The sequence below is a fragment of the Rutilus rutilus genome, assembly GCF_951802725.1.
Source record: "Rutilus rutilus genome assembly, chromosome: 18".
In the NCBI taxonomy this organism is placed as follows: domain Eukaryota; kingdom Metazoa; phylum Chordata; class Actinopteri; order Cypriniformes; family Leuciscidae; genus Rutilus; species Rutilus rutilus.
In genome coordinates this window covers 10,057,713-10,076,092 of record NC_140231.1, presented here as the reverse complement: position 1 = coordinate 10,076,092, position 18,380 = coordinate 10,057,713, and the positions used below count along the sequence as shown (strand labels likewise).

General features: G+C 38.1%; 1 protein-coding gene across 2 annotated transcripts; it reads left to right on the top strand.

The window, feature by feature from the left end:
- The first annotated feature begins 812 nt into the window (after positions 1-812).
- On the top strand, positions 813-17,213 carry klf5l (Kruppel like factor 5 like). 2 transcript variants are annotated; one of them, XM_084386633.1, is made up of 4 exons: positions 813-1,142; positions 6,513-7,299; positions 7,420-7,479; positions 7,587-7,877. In XM_084386633.1, the coding sequence occupies exons 1-4, from the start codon at positions 972-974 to the stop codon at positions 7,637-7,639; spliced, it is 1,071 nt and encodes a 356-aa protein (XP_084242759.1). In that variant the 5' UTR covers positions 813-971; the 3' UTR covers positions 7,640-7,877. The 2 variants fall into 2 exon arrangements, with proteins under 2 accessions (XP_084242759.1, XP_084242758.1); XM_084386632.1 differs by lacking the exon at positions 7,587-7,877 and adding an exon at positions 15,987-17,213 and having other exon boundaries at positions 818-1,142.
- Positions 17,214-18,380: the final 1,167 nt, after the last annotated feature.

Sequence of the window (18,380 nt, the reverse complement as noted above, 5' to 3'; positions counted from 1 at the left end):
TCAACCCATGAACAGGTGTTTTCACCTTGTCTGACCTTTCTCACAGCGGCAGTTCACTCTGAATTGGCCCTAAACAGTAACACCTGCAGTGGCCACATCTGTTTTTGACTGACCCTGTCTGTCCTCAGGCTCTTTGATAAAACAGGAGGAATGCAGATGATCCAGTTTCCGCCCCATCACTTTTTCTTATCCTTCGTCCACGTTGCTGTGTTAAGTCTAAGAAAATTCATGGAGCAATAGAATGGCTGCTCTAAATCTTTACATCAAGATAAATAATTAAAACTGGTTGGTTTGGTGCTTCCTGTGAGGTATCTGGTGGAAACAGATTCATGTTCAGATGTGTTTGAGTCCGAGATATGCTTCAGACAAAACAATAACAGCTTGACAAGTGAAGTGGGATTTACTGAGTTTCACTTGTAATAAATGGGCATGTTACAATATGCACTAAGGCCTTATGTAATGTCTGTGTGGGTTCCACACAACACAAGAGCTATGGAATTATGTTGTTATAATTATTGAGAGAGCCAGACATTGTAGACTGAGACTGTGGCATATAAAAGCACAATAGTTTGGTTCATAAACTAAACAGGGTTCCACCTCAAATATCGTTTATATAGATAGATGTAATGAGGGGAAAAAACTGTTTACAATACGATAGCATTGGTGTCATTTTCTTGATGGTAAAACCTCCATGTTATACACCTCTCAGGTGAGCCACGCCCTCCTGCACTGTGATTGGAGAAGGCGCTATTTCCTTCGCTCTGAATGGCTGAGGCAGCTGTCACTCATGTACTACGTGTCCACAGTGTGATACTTTACAACAGGTAAGGCTACCTGAGGGACACAGGGAGGGTTTTTGGATACACCGCGCGTCTGGATGTACCGACAAGGACGTTTACAATAACCCCGTATATGTGTATTCGTAATTAAGAATAAGTTTTTAATATAATATTCGTCATTTGCATATAGAAATGGCAAGTGTAGGACTGGCCGTAAGCGCCCCGAATACAGAAGAGAGAGCCGTTTTCACGCAGCTTAAACCCGTGCGGATGTGTGGCGCGGATGGCCCGGAGGACTCGTCCGTGTTTGAGGACGTCAAACCCGCGGTTAGAATCCCAACAAACGCTGTTGAAATGGCTCAGGTATGACAGGCGCCCTGTGGTGTCAATACTTTTAATATTTCAATATCTAAACATCCCAATAAAGATAGAGCAGATGCAGTGTAAGAGAAAGCACCTGATCAGTAATAGAAAATAATCTTTATGAAAGGCTTCCTGCAATGCAAGTATTTGTCTATTAAAAAAAAAAAGAAAAAAAAGAAAGAAAACGAAACATTGTTGATAAAATATTGAATGTAGCTATTACAGGCATATTTTTTAGGCTGTGTAACCTATGTTCTCGTTGCAGTGTGCATGTTACATCCTCACATAAGAGGCCACTAAATTACTGTTTATTTGTCTTGCATTGCTTTTACATTTATTCATTTAGCAGGATTTGAATGAAAAGTTGCTTACAAACAATACAAATATTATTATTATTATTAACATAGATGACAATTAATCTCATATTTTTAATCTTATGATATATATATATATATATATATATATATATATATATATATATATATATAAAACAAGAGTATAGCCTATATATATACTACAGATGCACTTTAAATAGTTTATTTTACATAAAAACACATTTCTCTTTAATTTTGCATCTAGGTTTTGCAATAAACATTGACGTCATATTATTATCATAAATGGTGTAGCTTATACTTGACTGTGACTTGGCTTGAATATAATATACTTGGTCATGAATATATTCTTCCAGATAAATGGGAGCTCAACCTGCTTTACAAGGGCACTATGACATTAATACTTAACTTGCAAGTAAATGCACAAGTTTGGCCCTTAACATAACCTTCTTTATAAGAGTGAAATCTAAGTATTGGAAAGTGTATTGAAAAGCAAAATAAATAATACAAATAGAAACATGTACCTTGATGTTTATTGGGGTACAAGAATACACAAATGCTCAGCAACTTATTTGAAGTTGTGTATAAAATCATGGTGACAATTTAACACTGGGACAGTGATAGTGAGAAGTTTAATGTATTAGTTTCCCCACAGAGAAAATTCAGATTAATCCACAAGGTCATAGTTCATTTCAGATTTCTGTTTCTCTATAGTTTGCTCTATAGTTCGCTCTTTGGCTTTGGCCATGGCCATCCGTATCTACTACACATTTCTGTAATGTTGTATTTTCTGTTTTGTTGATCGTATTCGGAGTCCACAATGGATGGGTCTGAATGGCATACCGGATGTGCTCTGTTGGATCGTATGGGATCCTAACTAGAACACCAGTGTTTATGACTGGTTTAGCCAATGGTTGATGACTTTGTTGCACTCCTTCAAAAGCTGAAACGACCACAGGGCTCATGTAGGTTGTCAGCTTCACTGAAGGAAACCGCCTGGGCCTTCGCTTTGGCCTTGTTAGCTTGTTGACGCCTGTATTGTGTTGGTGATGAGAAGCACATGCTGACCTCGTGCGCTTTCAAGAATTCAAGTAATTGTTGGAAAAAAGTACCTGCTATTAAAGGAGTCATAATTACCCATAATCATAGTCTAATTGAAATAAAATTGCTTAAATAATCCTAAAAATAATCCTTTTAAATTAAGATTATCTTAATTACTGACTGATTTTTCACATCTAACCAAAAGATCAATCCATCTCTGAGTGATACGTCCATCTGCAGCTCTCTTGCTGTAATTTACTTTAATTTTCGGTATGGTTTCTTCACAGCATTTAACAAATCCAGAAGACACTAGTCATATCCACTGCTGTGACGAGCAGTCAAGATGGTTCCTTCACTATTCATTGGCCTGAAAAGCCAAAACAACTGTTATCTATTTCCCCCCAAAGCCATAAAACATCATTTTCGTCTCAAAGGTTTTGTTTTCTCTTGCTTCTGCCCTCGAATGATTTGTGCTGTTATGGCTCTAGTAAACAGACAAGAAGCCTATCAGTTCTGGTTTATTGGGATCTGTGGAAATATCCATCTTTTTGAATTCCTTTTGGGCCATAAAAGGCAATTATTTCAAAGGGAAAGACCTTTTGTGTTGTAATTCGGAAAAAGGTCTTTGGGTTAACTGGCTACTTGGACCCTGAAATAGGCTGGGAAACTTTGAGAAGGACACACACCGGGGTGCGTTTCCCAAAAGCAATCTTTGGCCAACTATGATCGCAATTTCCATTGAACTCTATTGGTAATGACGGAACTTGCGACCATAGTTGGCTTTGGGCAACGCACCCCTGTCCGGGTTTCTGAGGCCTCTGAGCCTTTTGTGTGTGTGCGTGTGTGTTTTTGATCTACGCAGTAAAATGTTGTTTTGTACCCCACTGACTTTCATTGTATAGACAAAGCTTTCTTCACAGTGTCTTTGTGTGTGTGTGTGTGTGTGTGTGCGTGTCATAAGTCATACAACTTTGAAACAGCATGTGGGCGAGAGACCTGATAACACAATTTTTCTTCTTGCGTGAATCCCTTTAAGAGCGAATGAGATTTTTCAAGAAAGTGAGCCGTATTTTTAAAGAACATTGATACTGAGCTGCACGAAAACCTCCATCTTATTTATCTCAAAGATTATTTTTATGCCTAACTTGGCTCCCAGTCGTTATCGGTCCCTAAAATACATAACTGAGCAGTTGTAAATGTTCTCCAATCATTAACTCAGTTCTTGGGCCAGGGTTCAGCTGCTGTTCCTTCTCCTCACACATACCCAGTGAACAGAACCGGGTCTCCAAGGCCAATGGAGGCCATGGCCAAGTGCACTTGCCTCTCTGCCAGTGCCACCACAACACAAGGCCCGTTTGTGCCCTGGACTAAGAGCAGGGGCAGTACGCTTGCCAGGTCTGGAGATAAAGCGAAAACTATTTTCCATTAATTACCTGGGTTTTAACTTTCCAAAGCTGTCCTGATGGGGATGAAGGTGGAATTGTTGCGGTTAACACTGAGAGTAGTACAATCGTCTGCAGTAAATGGCTCATCCGCAGATACTTGAAAAGCTGCAGAAGCGTCAGCATTCATTGTACATTCCCAGAGAGTACATGACCTCACACGTTAGGGTATGAGTTACCTGAAAGGATGAAGATATTTGTACATGAAACCACATCAGTGGGTTGCCAAGGAAATGCGTTTTGACTATACATGCCTTATTGTTGACATAGCTGCCACTTCAGACAGCTGGACATTGCAGTGCTTTTGAAATGTTTATTGTCTAATATAATAACTGCAGTGAGGACAACAATAAAGGCAGTTGTGTATTAAATGTGGGGTCCAAATGTCTGTGATCACATTAATAGAATTAAAAAGAAAACTTTAAGTAGTTTAGCATAATCTTGTATTGTTAACAAAACTACTTTTTAAATATATATATATAAATTATTCAGACGCCAGATATAATTTTTAATATCTTTTTTTTACTAGTGGGTGCAGGACACTAAAGTTCATTTCATACAGTGGATTACCAAAAAAATGTATACAAATTTGGGACCAGACACTTTGACCTGACCATGTTTTGCTTAAGTGTTTTTTCTTTAATTGCTAATGTGACCTTTTGACATCACAGACTGATTAAAATTAAGCATTTCTTGGTAATTGGTTGACCTAAATTGGTTATCTAATAGTGTACTTAAATTTAACAGATGACAGCTATTCAACCTAATTCATTTTTGAGACAGTCTAACAGAAGGATGGCCAAAACCAGTGAAATATCAACTGATTTGATAACTCTGTGTTCTTGTCATAATTAATTACCATTTTCTAAATTATAGAGAATAAACTGTGATAATGTGAGAAATGTTGAAGGTGTCTAAATATATATATATATATATATATATATATATGATGTACTCGTTTTTGAAAACCACATGAAACCAACATGACTACAAAGAGTAGTAACGTTTCAAAGAACTTGAAGCTTGAGTGCTGCTGTCCTTAAAAGCAAAAATATGACATAAATAATCATTCTGAAATGTATTCATTTTTTCGTATATAAAATAATATAAATTGTTATGAAGTATGAAAAATAGAAGCATTCCTCACTAGTGGTCTTTATTTTGGTTACACGCTGCAGACACTATGGACTGTATAAACCTGGAACGTTTTGTTCAAGACAGGTATTTACGTTGTTCAGGTTTTTGCATGTGCTAACCATTTCATCATCGCTCATTTGACTTGTCAGTTGACTGGTTTGGTAAATCTGGTTCTTTATAATCGCAAGAATGCCCTCATTTATCAGTCTCGGGGGTTTACAGCAACGTTGCACCTGAATGGCTCTCCAGGGTGCACTCGTTTTTTAGAGTTCTATTTTTGTACATTGTTTGTGCCCATATCTCCTCTTGCTATCACATGTCACTGTTTTGGTTTTGCTTTGTGTTCTATAGTCCTTCATGGCCGCCACACCTATGAGGTTTCTGTTTACTCTGTGCTGCATTAGAGCACTATGCAGAGCTCTTGGCTTTGTGCGCGCGGTTAAAGCAGGGAATGATCTCCCACTGCTTGTGCCAGGCACTGTGATCACAAATCAACTTCATCTAGTGTGAAAGACAATACATAGTATATTCTTGCCAAATCTCTTCACTCAAAACAATCTTTTTGAACAGCTGTGGTGAAGTGAAATGAGTAAAATGGCAGAACAGGTATCTCAGTTTGATGCCAGCTAATCCAATTACCAAGACACACACAAAATATATCTACCTGGACTGCATGCAAACAAACAAATAAAAGTTACATTCAATAAACTTAATTAAATTAAGTAAAATATTTCCAATTAAATTTATCCTTTTCATAAATCTGTTTCAATTTCAGTTCTGGTCTTGTTATACAACTTAAAATAATTCAGTTATACCTACTATATACCATGAAAATGAAGTAAATTTGATTGTCTTTGGTGTTTTTGTTTTGTTTTTTTTAATAGAGAAAGTCATTGGCTATTTTCTGGCATTGAACAATTCATAAATAAATGACTGTATTTTAATTTAAGTGCTAAATTAAATAAACTACATTTAAAAAAAAAAAAAAGAAGAAGAAGAAGATACATTTCCTGTCATTTGTCAGTCTGGATTTCTGTATATCTGGTTATGCCAATGATTTATATTCAAACAGACTTCCATTTTACAAATTGTATTTGATTGCACTCAACAAAATAAAATATTTTGATGTAACAGAGTTTTATTGGCATACTCTTAAAAATAAAGGTTCCAAAAGGGGGTTTTCGGGTTCCCCAAAGAACCTTTCAGTTAGCAGTTCTCAAAATAACCCTTTTTTTTTCTTAGTGTGAAGAACATTTTAATAATCTAAAGAACCTTTTTTCCACTATAAAGAACCTTTTGTGCAATGGAAAGATTCCATGAATGTTAAAAGTTCTTCATGGAACCACCGATGCCAATAAAGTAGCCTAGCTTTATTTATGATAGTGTACTGTATCATAATCATCTTCTGTTCATTTCAGACACGGATGGAGATGGATAAATATTTGCCCCAGAGCGGCCCGGTGCTTACCCAAAACATGATGGATAAGAAGTACCGTCGGGAAAGTGCCTCAGTGGTGGATGAGTATTTTGCAGATGAGAAGCCTGCCCCTTACAGTCTCAACATTAACGTTATCCTGCCCAATACCACACATCTTCGCACTGGCCTTTACCGCCCAAATAAACCTCCGGTGCATCAGATCAAAACCGAGCCTGGCGTGGACGAACCTTGCGGCATTCAGGCGCTCCCCGAATTCACCTCCGTCTTCAGTGTGCCCCAGACGGTCAACAGCCTCTTCATCAAACCCGACATGTCTGTTGCAGACGAGCTCCACATCGGCCCTCAGCAGCCGTCAGTCTACCAGATGCCTGTCAGCAGCAGCGACCTCACCACAATGACTTTCTCCCAGAGTCAATCCATGAACGGGATCGGCTCGTCCGGCAGGACCATGCTCAACCTGAACACTGTGGCCTTGACAGCGCAATCTGGTGAATTTGTAATGCCCGAGCCGTTCTTCACTTCACCCCAGCCACACAGTTTGCCTCCATCGCCTCCCAACTCCCAGCCCGGCAGTCCGGAGAACCAGGCAGATCTCATTACCTCCCCTCCCCCACCGTACCAGGGTAGAATGGGAATGAAGGTTGGACAGATGACCCCTCACTCCATGCTAATGGCCCACGGTCAGGGCATCCTCACGGGGCCCAGATACAACCGACGGAACAACCCTGAGCTGGAGAAGAGAAGAATTCACCATTGTGACTTCCCAGGTTAGTGTGCCTTTCCAGTAAATAGTTTGGATTACATGATGTGCCATGCCTTCCTGAAGATGAGCAGAGATTATCAGGGACTTTTGTGAACTAACATTTGGGCAATTTTCTCTGTACCAGGATGCACTAAAGTTTACACAAAGAGCTCTCACTTGAAAGCACACCAAAGGACTCATACAGGTAAGAAACCAAACACAGACACCCAAAAATGAAAATGATGCAATTATTTATTCACCCACATGTCGTTTCAATGGCATATGATTTTCTTTTAACTCCGTGGAACACAGAGAAAGGAGATGTTGAAGAACGTTTCCATCCAATTACAGTTTATGGAGACTGAGGATTTTCAAGCTTCATAAACGGTGCAAAAGCAATTTAAAAGTATCCCACAAGTCTTCTGAAGTCATACAATTGCTTTGTGTGAGGAACAAACAAAATGTAAGTCGTAATCTTGACATCCGCCCTTGTCAATTTTCCTCAATCGGAGTGAATCCAATCTAAGATTCCAAAAGTTTTGTTTATGAACCTTAAGCATTTCAATCCCATTCACATTAAATGTGCATTACTTTTTGTCAGTCAAAAAGTGTCCAGTCAGTGCGCTCAGAACCTGAGCTACTGCAAGCATAATTGTCATTTTTGCCTTGATGACAAATGTAAAAAGAAAGCTGACATATGTCAGAAGAACAAGCTAATATTTAGTAAATATATTCAGTCTCCTCCGCTGACAAGTTCATGAACATACAGACATAAACATGCAAGCATACGCATCACGGCAATGATGTTTTTGAATCTAATTGAGAAAAAAGTTGGATTTGAAGGTGCAGTAAGCGATTTCTAAGACATGCTGTTGAAAGTGGATCAGCCTGAGTACCACAACAAACTTGTAGCCAGTCAGCAGAAGGGGGCGTGTCCACTCATGATGGGGGAGGAGAGAGAGTGAGCCAATCAGCAGGAGGCGGCTTGTCCACTCATGAGAGAGATTGAGCAAAAGGGAAATTTGAAGAAAGGCGGTTGAAAGAGAGATGGCTGAGACATTACAAAAGAGAAAAGCAGAGGAATATCACTGGAAAAAGAAGAGTTCTGATCAGGCAAGAGCTTTATTTAGGACCCGTGTTAATAATAGAAAAGCTTCCCAGCGCTGGAGAGACCTCAGTGGGAAGGCCTGAAAACGGACGCCGAGGATGTGTTGTTTCTGCTCCATATGTGAGTAGCAGTGGTTTTGAGTGTTTGCGACTTGTGTACTCTGTTAATTTTTTGTTATTTCTTGTCGTTCGTTCATCATCTTCGCTTCATTTTTCGCAAAGCTTTATTTGCTTTGCTTTTGCTATGATAAAGAGACATAAACTCTTGCATTGTGAGTTTTATGCATTTTTGGGGAGGAGCAATGAAGGGAGGGGGAGTGTTTGTTTGGATTGATTTCATATATCAACAGTGTTCAACAATGCTTCTTAGAAATTGCTTACTGCACCTTTAAGCATTTAAATGCTTATATTTTCCCTATTGATCAGATTTTTTCAGGTCTACACCATCTCTTTCAATCGAACCAAGGATCAAGCTCACTCGGATCAATTGAGGTGCTTACATGAAGGCTTTTCAGTCCAGTTGATCCATCAATCTGATAATAAACAGATTATTTGGATCCATGTAAACTTAGCTGGTGATGCAGTTGCATCAGTTAAAAGCTTGCTGGAAGGGAAGATTACCAGTGAATAGTGCCTTACATTTGGTCTGTTTCTCACACAAAGCAGTCATATTGCCTTCAGAAGACTTGGAATATTACTATCACTAGTGATTCATAGTTCTTTTGAATCACCTTTTTGATACTTTTATTAATTGTAACTGCATGTTAAAGAACGGCAGATCCATTATTCAAAACTTCTTATTCTTGTGTTCCACAGAAGAAAGAAAGTCATACAGGTTTGGGATAACATGAGGGCGGTTAACTATTCCTCTAAAGTTAGAAGCAGTTGTTACTACTTGACCAGATGCAATGTACCATCAACACAAAAGCTTCAAATACAGCAACAGCTTGCAGAGAAGATGACAGCCTAAGGACAAGCAATGTAGAAAGACAGAGAACAGGGTGGAGGGAGAGATTAATCGACTCTCTTTTCATGCTTTTATACACATTGTGTCTGCATGCCTGTACAAGCCCTGCATGCTTTCCCGAGGGGGGAATCGGCAAGTGGCGGAGGAAAAACCTGTTCCTCCTGCTTTTTCTGTCTGTGTTCGGGGGGGAAGGAGTGAGTCGCCAGGAGAAAAGAACTTGGCAGTTTCAGTGTGTTCAACTCTGTAAGATGAAACCCACTGCAATCCCAGCACACTTTAGAATTAAACAGAAATCTTCCCTCCCAACACCAATGGGTGCAATTTTTTTAACACGATGTTAAGCTGATAAAAGCACCTTTTCCACCTAGTTACCTCTTTTTTTTCTTTTTTTTTTTCTTTTTTTCGGGGTGGTCACCGTGAGGGATTCCCTGTAGCCTGAGGTATCATTATTGTTGTACTCTGTACTCTGACTCACTGGTGCCCTAGAGGTTTCTTCGTAACTCTGTTTAAGCTTATATGAATGTTCCCATGTGGTACGTTAGCAAATCGAATAGGTGTTGGCGCAGTGCAACAAGTATTAGCATGGATGAAACTAAAGCACTTAGCCATTGTGCTAAGATTGTGCCTTACTACGTATTTTAGTACAGTTAAGGGTCAATCCTTGGCATGATTCAAATGAGTGCCTAAAACTACCTTAATTGTGGTAAAAACATGGCCTTGTGTGGTTTATTGCATTATTTTGGCGAACAAAATCATTGAATATGTCGCATCTCACTGCTTTTCTTCTCAGACCATGAACAACAATTCAGTATTTAAAAGTGTGTTTTGAGATTTTTAATTTCTACATTTTTTTATAGTTTTATTTTTTTTCAATAGGCCTAATTAATTCGAAATGAATAGCCTACACAAAATTGTAAAACAGCCTTGAGTGGCTTTTTGCATTATAATAAAAGACACCAGTGTTTAATATATAGCTAAATGTATTCTAATAATTTGGCCTGTAAAAAAAAAATAAAAAATTAAATGTAAAAATGTAAAATATATACAATAATTACATGATTAATAATCACAATAAATATATATAAAAAAATATTCGTACATGTAAACATTTGCTTAGAAAAGCCCCTAAATGAAGGTAATTTAATAGAAAATGTATAGGGTTCTTTTCTAAATAATTAATTCCACTAAACCAACACATTAATTTCACAGCCCACATAATAAAAATATAAATAAATGATCTGGCAGAAGAAAAGTTTAATTCAAATAGCCTGTAGTCTGTAAACGATTGCCCAGCAGCACATGAGTTGGAGTTTTATAGAATGTAAAGCAATACAGAACAGCTTTTGGAGTCATAACTATGTATCTATTCAATCGAATTTTCACATTTATTTTTAAATGGAGTATTGCATTAACCTTTTATGAACCTTTTAAAAGCACCGGTCACCGGACATTTCATTTTCGAACTACCGTGATACAACAACCAACATAATAAAATATTGCTAGATTCACTTTCATCTGTTGTGGATAAAACCGAACGTTATGCAAGAAGCGACATAATATAATTTTGAAGAAATGTCGTCTGGGTTATTTAACCCTCTGTCCATCAGCATGGTATGTTTCTGTTGTTCACGTCAGGTCATCATTCCTCAGGTGGACATGGTTTGGAGTTGTATTTCAAAAGATGTCGGGGGTTGGGAAAGATCCCGCCGCACTGAAAGCTGTCAAACAACAGTTAAGAGCTCTAGAACATTCTGTGCTGACAGATGAAAGTGAAAACAGGTCTATAACACGGGTAATTTTAATGTCCTCAGGAATGATGTGTTCTTTTCACAAGATCAAATAAACTATGTCAGGATGTTCTAGATGTGCTCTGACTAAGCAATTAAATACAAGCCTGCAAAACTTGTTGTTAGCTTTGTTACCTAAGTAGTAATTTAAGCAGTTAGCTTGGGTTATGCTAAAAAAAAAAAAAAAAAAAAACTTTGCCAGTATGGTGGAGCATATCTAAACATGCTTCAAAGGAATTGTACAGCATATATTCTTGCGGCCTTATCCTGTTTATAATGTGCTAGCCTAACAGCTTTCACAATGCAAAACTTTCACAGGGGCACCGCAGTTTACACGAAACCGGTTTTAACTAAAAACCTTGTGTTTTGGCCATTCATTTACACGACAACAGCGTTTTGGGGCCTGAAAACGCGACTTTTGAAAACGTGTTTCGAAGTACATGGTTTTGGAAATGATACAGTGTAAACAAAAGCACAGATCTGTGAAACCGGGGATTGTTTTAGCGACGTTGTATGCGAAAAGCACAAAGGGAAAACTTTTCTGCTTTCAGTACATAATTCTGAAGTAAATGTACCCTAATTACTTTGAGGGTAATTGGTGCGTTTGTGAAAGCCTGTATTATCTTAGTAATGGAACTTGTTGCCCACCTTCCTCAAACAGAAGCCACTGATAAACACCTTACAATGGTGATTTTATGGCTATCCCTGTGAGTTGTGGAGGTTATAAGTGATAATGGTAGTGTCGTAATACTGTTCTCTTTAAGTGAATCCGAATTAATGCTAAAATTAGCTTTTTTTATGTCGATTTACGTGGTTAACCATATTCAACCTCCACATTTTTATGTCTTTATAACGGCTGTGTGTGCGCAGTAAAATGCTTTAGCGATAACAAATTAGCCGTTGCACAACCTCCAGCTAACCAAATAATATCTCTGTTGTTTGAGCTTGTTGGCCCTTAAACACAGATTCCACAAGCTGAAGTGTTTGATGGGGGCATTACCTTGTTCAAGACCCTGAGCTATTGGAGTCTTTTGTCAGAAGGGCATTTGTTCATCTCCTTTTGAATTCTGGTTTCATGTTTAGAAAAAGAGGAGGGATGAGCGCTAAGCTTAAAGAGCTTTCAGCACCATTCAAACAGCCAGTCAAAGAGATGAATTTGTGCTCTCTTCAGTTATTTCCCATATCTGAGAGCTGTGTAGTTTCACTGTGGTAAAGTTAGTAGCTGAACTGAAACATGATATTTCAGAAAACTTATTGTTTGATGTTATGTGGTTAAACAACTCTTATAGAAAGCTAGTGTTTATTGGACTATAATAAGGTTCCAAAGAGACAAAGAAAGGTCATTTTTTTGAAAATGAATACTTTTATTCAGCAAGGATGCTTTAAAATGATCAAAAGTGACAGTAAAGGCATTTATAATGTTACTAAAGATTTCAATTCAAAGTAAAGTCCTTGAGAACCTTGAAAGGAGGTTTTTATGTTTCCACAAAAATATTAAGCAAAAAATATTGTTAAATAATAAATTCTAATAAAGCATATTAGAATGATTTCTGAAGGATCATGTGAGACTGAAGAAGACTGGAGTAATGATGCAGATTTTTTTCTTTGCCATCATATGAATAAATTACATTTTTAAATATATTCAAATATATATATATATTAAATTGTAATAATATTTCACAATATTAATGTTTTACTGTATTTTTGATCAAATAAATACAGCCGTGGTGAGCATAAGAAACTTTCAAAAACATTTTTTAATAATCTTGCCAACCCCAAATGTTTTTTTTTTTTTATTAAAACCATGGCCAGTTGGATAACAATACAAAAATACACATTTTTGTAAGGTGTGGTTAAAAAAAAGTTTTGGACCTTGCTCACAGTAATTCAGGTAATGCACAACAACATACCTGTGCTAAAAAAAGATTTGTATTTTTTTCTATAATGAAACAATAACCTATTATACATGAAAAGCGACCAGAACCTGCTTACATCTGTCAGTCAAACTCCAGTTGTCATGAAATAGCAGTTAACCAAAAGAAAGTTTTATAACAGCTGCTAATGGAACGCATAGAGGATTTGAATTATAACATAAAAATACATACAGTAATAAACAAACTCTTTCTTTCACTTCCCCCTTTTTCTCTCCATCATGCACAAACATACAGACACACGTTATTAGTCTATTCATAACATAAAGTGATTTAGTGTGATTTTTGTGGTGGTAGTATCAAAAATGTGTCGAATGAGCATTATCTTTTCACACTGAACGTGGCTTTTCAGGATTTAGTGCTGTGGCAAACCTCACAATGTCAGATGTTATCAGTGTGTGTTAAGCGTCATGGAAATGACTTCCGTGTTTACACATGGGAGTTCTATTACTCTCCAAACCTCAAGCACATGCATGTCTAATTCCTCTATAACTGCCATTTAAAAATGTCACAGCACACATTGTAACATGTTCAAGCTGGACTTTGTATGAGCCTTGAAATAACATAAATGATGGTCATTTGTCTTAAGTTTTCTGTTTGCTAATTTTGAAGCAAAATATATATAATATATAATATATACACTCACCTAAAGGATTATTAGGAACACCTGTTCAATTTCTCATTAATGCAATTATCTAATCAACCAATCACATGGCAGTTGCTTCAATGCATTTAGGGGTGTGGTCCTGGTCAAGACAATCTCCTGAACTCCAAACTGAATGTCAGAATGGGAAAGAAAGGTGATTTAAGCAATTTTGAGCGTCGCATGGTTGTTGGTGCCAGACGGGCCGGTCTGAGTATTTCACAATCTGCTCAGTTACTGGGATTTTCACGCACAACCATTTCTAGGGTTTACAAAGAATGGTGTGAAAAGGGAAAAACATCCAGTATGCGGCAGTCCTGTGGGCGAAAATGCCTTGTTGATGCTAGAGGTCAGAGGAGAATGGGCCGACTGATTCAAGCTGATAGAAGAGCAACTTTGACTGAAATAACCACTCGTTACAACCGAGGTATGCAGCAAAGCATTTGTGAAGCCACAACACGCACAACCTTGAGGCGGATGGGCTACAACAGCAGAAGACCCTACCGGGTACCACTCATCTCCACTACAAATAGGAAAAAGAGGCTACAATTTGCACGAGCTCACCAAAATTGGACAGTTGAAGACTGGAAAAATGTTGCCGGGTCTGATGAGTCTCGATTTCTGTTGAGACATTCAGATGGTAGAGTCAGAATTTGGCGTAAACAGAATGAGAACATGGATCCATCATGCCTTGTTACCACTGTGCAGGCTGGTGGTGGTGGTGTAATGGTGTGGGGGATGTTTTCTTGGCACACTTTAGGCCCCTTAGTGCCAATTGGGCATCGTTTAAATGCCACGGCCTACCTGAGCATTGTTTCTGACCATGTCCATCCCTTTATGACCACCATGTACCCATCCTGTGATGGCTACTTCCAGCAGGATAATGCAACATGTCACAAAGCTCGAATCATTTCAAATTGGTTTCTTGAACATGACAATGAGTTCACTGTACTAAAATGGCCCCCACAGTCACCAGATCTCAACCCAATAGAACATCTTTGGGATGTGGTGGAACGGGAGCTTCGTGCCCTGGATGTGCATCCCACAAATCTCCATCAACTGCAAGATGCTATCCTATCAATATGGGCCAACATTTCTAAAGAATGCTTTCAGCACCTTGTTGAATCAATGCCACGTAGAATTAAGGCAGTTCTGAAGGCGAAAGTGGGTCAAACACAGTATTAGTATGGTGTTCCTAATAATCCTTTAGGTGAGTGTATAAAAAGTTTAGTCGTTTTGGTAACATTTTGTATGGTCTTTTAAAGCTAAATCAACAATGATTAAAATGATTCTGTGGTAAAGTAAATACTACAGGAAAAAACTATTGTAATTTCTACATGAAAAAATAAATCCTGTATTAGTACTAAATTCAAGCTTGTAGAAATTAAAGCATATATATCAACGACATAAAATTAAGTTAAAACTACTTAAAGCTGTAGTCAAAATGTATATAAGCAGCGAGTACATCATGAATCCAAACCGTGTTTTTGTCTTATCCTGAATCACTACACCAATAATAAGTGTTTATATTCTGACTATTTTAGACGCCAACCGCCGCGGATTAACCGAGTACCTGCATGACTCGTCATAGACATAAACAAAGAGAAGTAGCTCCGGCTACAATGTTCTTCTGCAAGACGCATGCAGTTCTGCTTATTAACCGCTAGAGCGCCAAAAGTTACAGACTGCAGCTTTAACTTCTTCTGATACTGGTGTTCCCATTTTGCACTGGGGCATAATTAGTAAGGTTGATTTTTCGCTGTTTTCCAGCTGTATTTACACTTTTTTACCAATGCTTTTGTTGTTAGGTTTAGTAACTTGCCATTTTGTGACATATGAAGTTAATTTTCTACTCAAAAAGACATTGAATTATACCGTCATTGTGTACCATGTATTGAGGTCTCTGTGTTCAGGTGCCATGTTACTTCTATTATGTAGATATGGTATCTATACAATATCTTTTGTATTATTTACATAGATGTTTCTAAGCATCCACTTCAAAGTGTGGTTTAATTCAGTGTTAATTTTTACTTAACATAGAAACAACAAAGTAAGCTTCAACTTAGTAGAAATTACTCAACAAACTTTTTCTGGCCAAGTAAAATTTTCTTTGTTAATTTTACTTAACTTAGTTAAGTAGAGTTTACTTAATTCCATATGTGAAATTCCATATGTGAAATTGACTTAAATCTGTGTGCAAAAACTTCAAATTGTACTTTTTTTTTTTTTAGTGAATGTGATTTAACTCTGTTTTCTTTTCTTTCTTTTTTTGTGTAGGTGAGAAGCCATACCGATGCAGTTGGGAAGGATGTGACTGGCGTTTCGCCCGCTCGGATGAACTGACGCGGCATTACCGCAAACACACCGGCGCGAAACCCTTCAAATGCATCGCCTGCAGTCGCTGCTTCTCTCGTTCAGACCACCTGGCACTGCACATGAAGCGCCACCAAAACTAACGGATTTCACATCAACTTTCATAACAGTTTTATTGTTCTAAATATTTCACAGTCATTCACGTCTACGAAGATCAAACTAATGAAAGCTCTCCACACATTTTGTCATGAAGAGGACTGGACATCACAGCAAAGAGCTCCAACAGGATGTATACTAATGTACATATGTTTTGTATGTGTTTATGTCTGTAGATTAATGTGAAAAGATGTTATGAATTTTATACTTGACCTCCATCCACTTTGTCTGATTAAATTTGGAAATGTTCCTTCGGGACCGTATAGTGTCTTCCTAATAACTTGAAATGTAAAGTTTGATCTATTAATTCCAAGGTGATAGTTAATTGTTCATTTAGACAACGCTAGTCTATACTATTTATATGGAATTTCCCACTCACAAAAAGTTGTTTGCTTTTGGGTAAGATGCAGCGATAAAAAAGAAATGTTTGCTGTTCTCACAGTTGTGTATCCATGGATACAAATCTTTATGAGATTGTAAAAAAGTAGCGCTCAGATCAGTCAACTGTTTGACATTTCGGCTCTTTGTATGACTGTGATGAATGTGAAAAATGAGCTCACAAGAGCCCCGTTTGACCATGTGTGCCAAATTTCTATTTCACACATCAGTTGATTGTTTTATAAAGGTAAGAAACTTTAAAGAAAATAAGTGAAGAGAGTGCGATATGTGGAAAGTTTTGAAACTTCACAACAATCCCTTTCTTTTCCCAAGAACAAATTTGTATTTGTTGTGGACATCGTAGCATTTGCTTTTGTAATGGGCTCCAAGACGGGTCTTAAAAGTTCTCCAGTTCTCTTTGTACATGTTATACTCTTATGAAGGGAACTCTGATGGATCAAAAGGTACTGTACATATACTGTTGTTAAAGTTTAACTACATGTAAATACTTTTCTCTTTGAAGCTGATTGTTTTTATTATGAACAAATGGGATTTTGCTACGTTTGTCTTGAATGTGGGTTAAATGAGTGTGTAGGTCTTGCATTCTAAGTGATCAGTTTAACATTTTGTATGTAGTAGTTTGAATACAGAATTTTGAAAATAAAAGAATAATAATAAATAATTTCATAACTAGTGTCTTTTCAAAGTGTTCTGTATGTTAACATGCTTCCTTGACTCTTGATGAGTGGAATGACATTTGAATAGTACTTAGTTAATACTTAGCTATGGAGACAGACATTTCCATGTTATATTTATGAGGGGCAATAATTCTTGGAACTATAAGAAGGTGGACTTTTACTTAGTCTAAGAAATGCTGGGTTAAAAATAATCATTGCTAGGTAATTCTTACCCAGCTTGTTGGGTTTTATACATTTAACTCATAGTGCTGGGTCAAACAACCGGATTTTGCATCTATGCATATCATATTGTGGAAATCTACTTTTAAATCTACAATTATAATTTTTTAAAACTGATTGCAAAATTGGTGTGATGTTCAATTCAGCTCCCGAGATTGAACAACATTCAATTGAACATAAATTCCGCTTGTATTTAGAAACTAGAATGCAGTGTTAGAACGTGACCACAGGACTTACATAATACACATATGACCCGGAAGGGGGCTGCAGATGGAAAAACACTGGGGTGTCCAGCCCGCAGGGTGGAATGTTTCAACCCCAGGGGTGGCAAGGTGGCTTGCTAAGGGAAAGACACATGCTCAGAGAGGCTTACAGTGGAAATACACATGTGGGGGTCGCCCAGAGGGGGAACCATGCACATGGAGGCACCTAGCCAACGCGAAAGCTGCCGTTGGCATAACTCTGGCGTTGATGTCAACAGCGCTGGAGGAAACTCAGGGCTTCTCAGGGAGGCTCACCTGAGGAGAATATCGCACGTATCCAGTCCGCGGAGTGGAATGGCGAGCAAGCGAAGACACCTGAGCAGATCCTAGTACCGGCTGGTTGAAGCGAGTACATGAGAGGACACTGGCTCCACTTGGAGAATGTAAAATCTTGCAAACGTGTTGGGTGTCGCCCAGCCTGCAGCTCTGCAGATGTCTGTTAGCGAGGCGCCATGCGCTAGAGCCCAAGAGGAAGCCACACTCCGAGTGGAGTGAGCCTTCACACCAAGGGGGCACGGTCAACCTTGCTGCTGGTAAGCCAAAGCAATGGCGTCCACTATCCAGTGAGACAACCTTTGCTTGGAGAGAGCCTTTCCCTTCAGCGTCCCACCATAACAGACAAAGAGCTGGTCTGAGGTCCTGAA

Bases quoted from the DNA above. Each gene is read 5' to 3' on its own strand.
- klf5l (XM_084386632.1), top strand. From the start codon at position 972: ATGGCAAGTGTAGGACTGGCCGTAAGCGCCCCGAATACAGAAGAGAGA. The intron at 7,300-7,419 runs GTTAGTGTGCCT...TCTCTGTACCAG, and splicing joins TCACCATTGTGACTTCCCAG to GATGCACTAAAGTTTACACA. The intron at 7,480-15,986 runs GTAAGAAACCAA...TTTTTTGTGTAG, and splicing joins ACACCAAAGGACTCATACAG to GTGAGAAGCCATACCGATGC.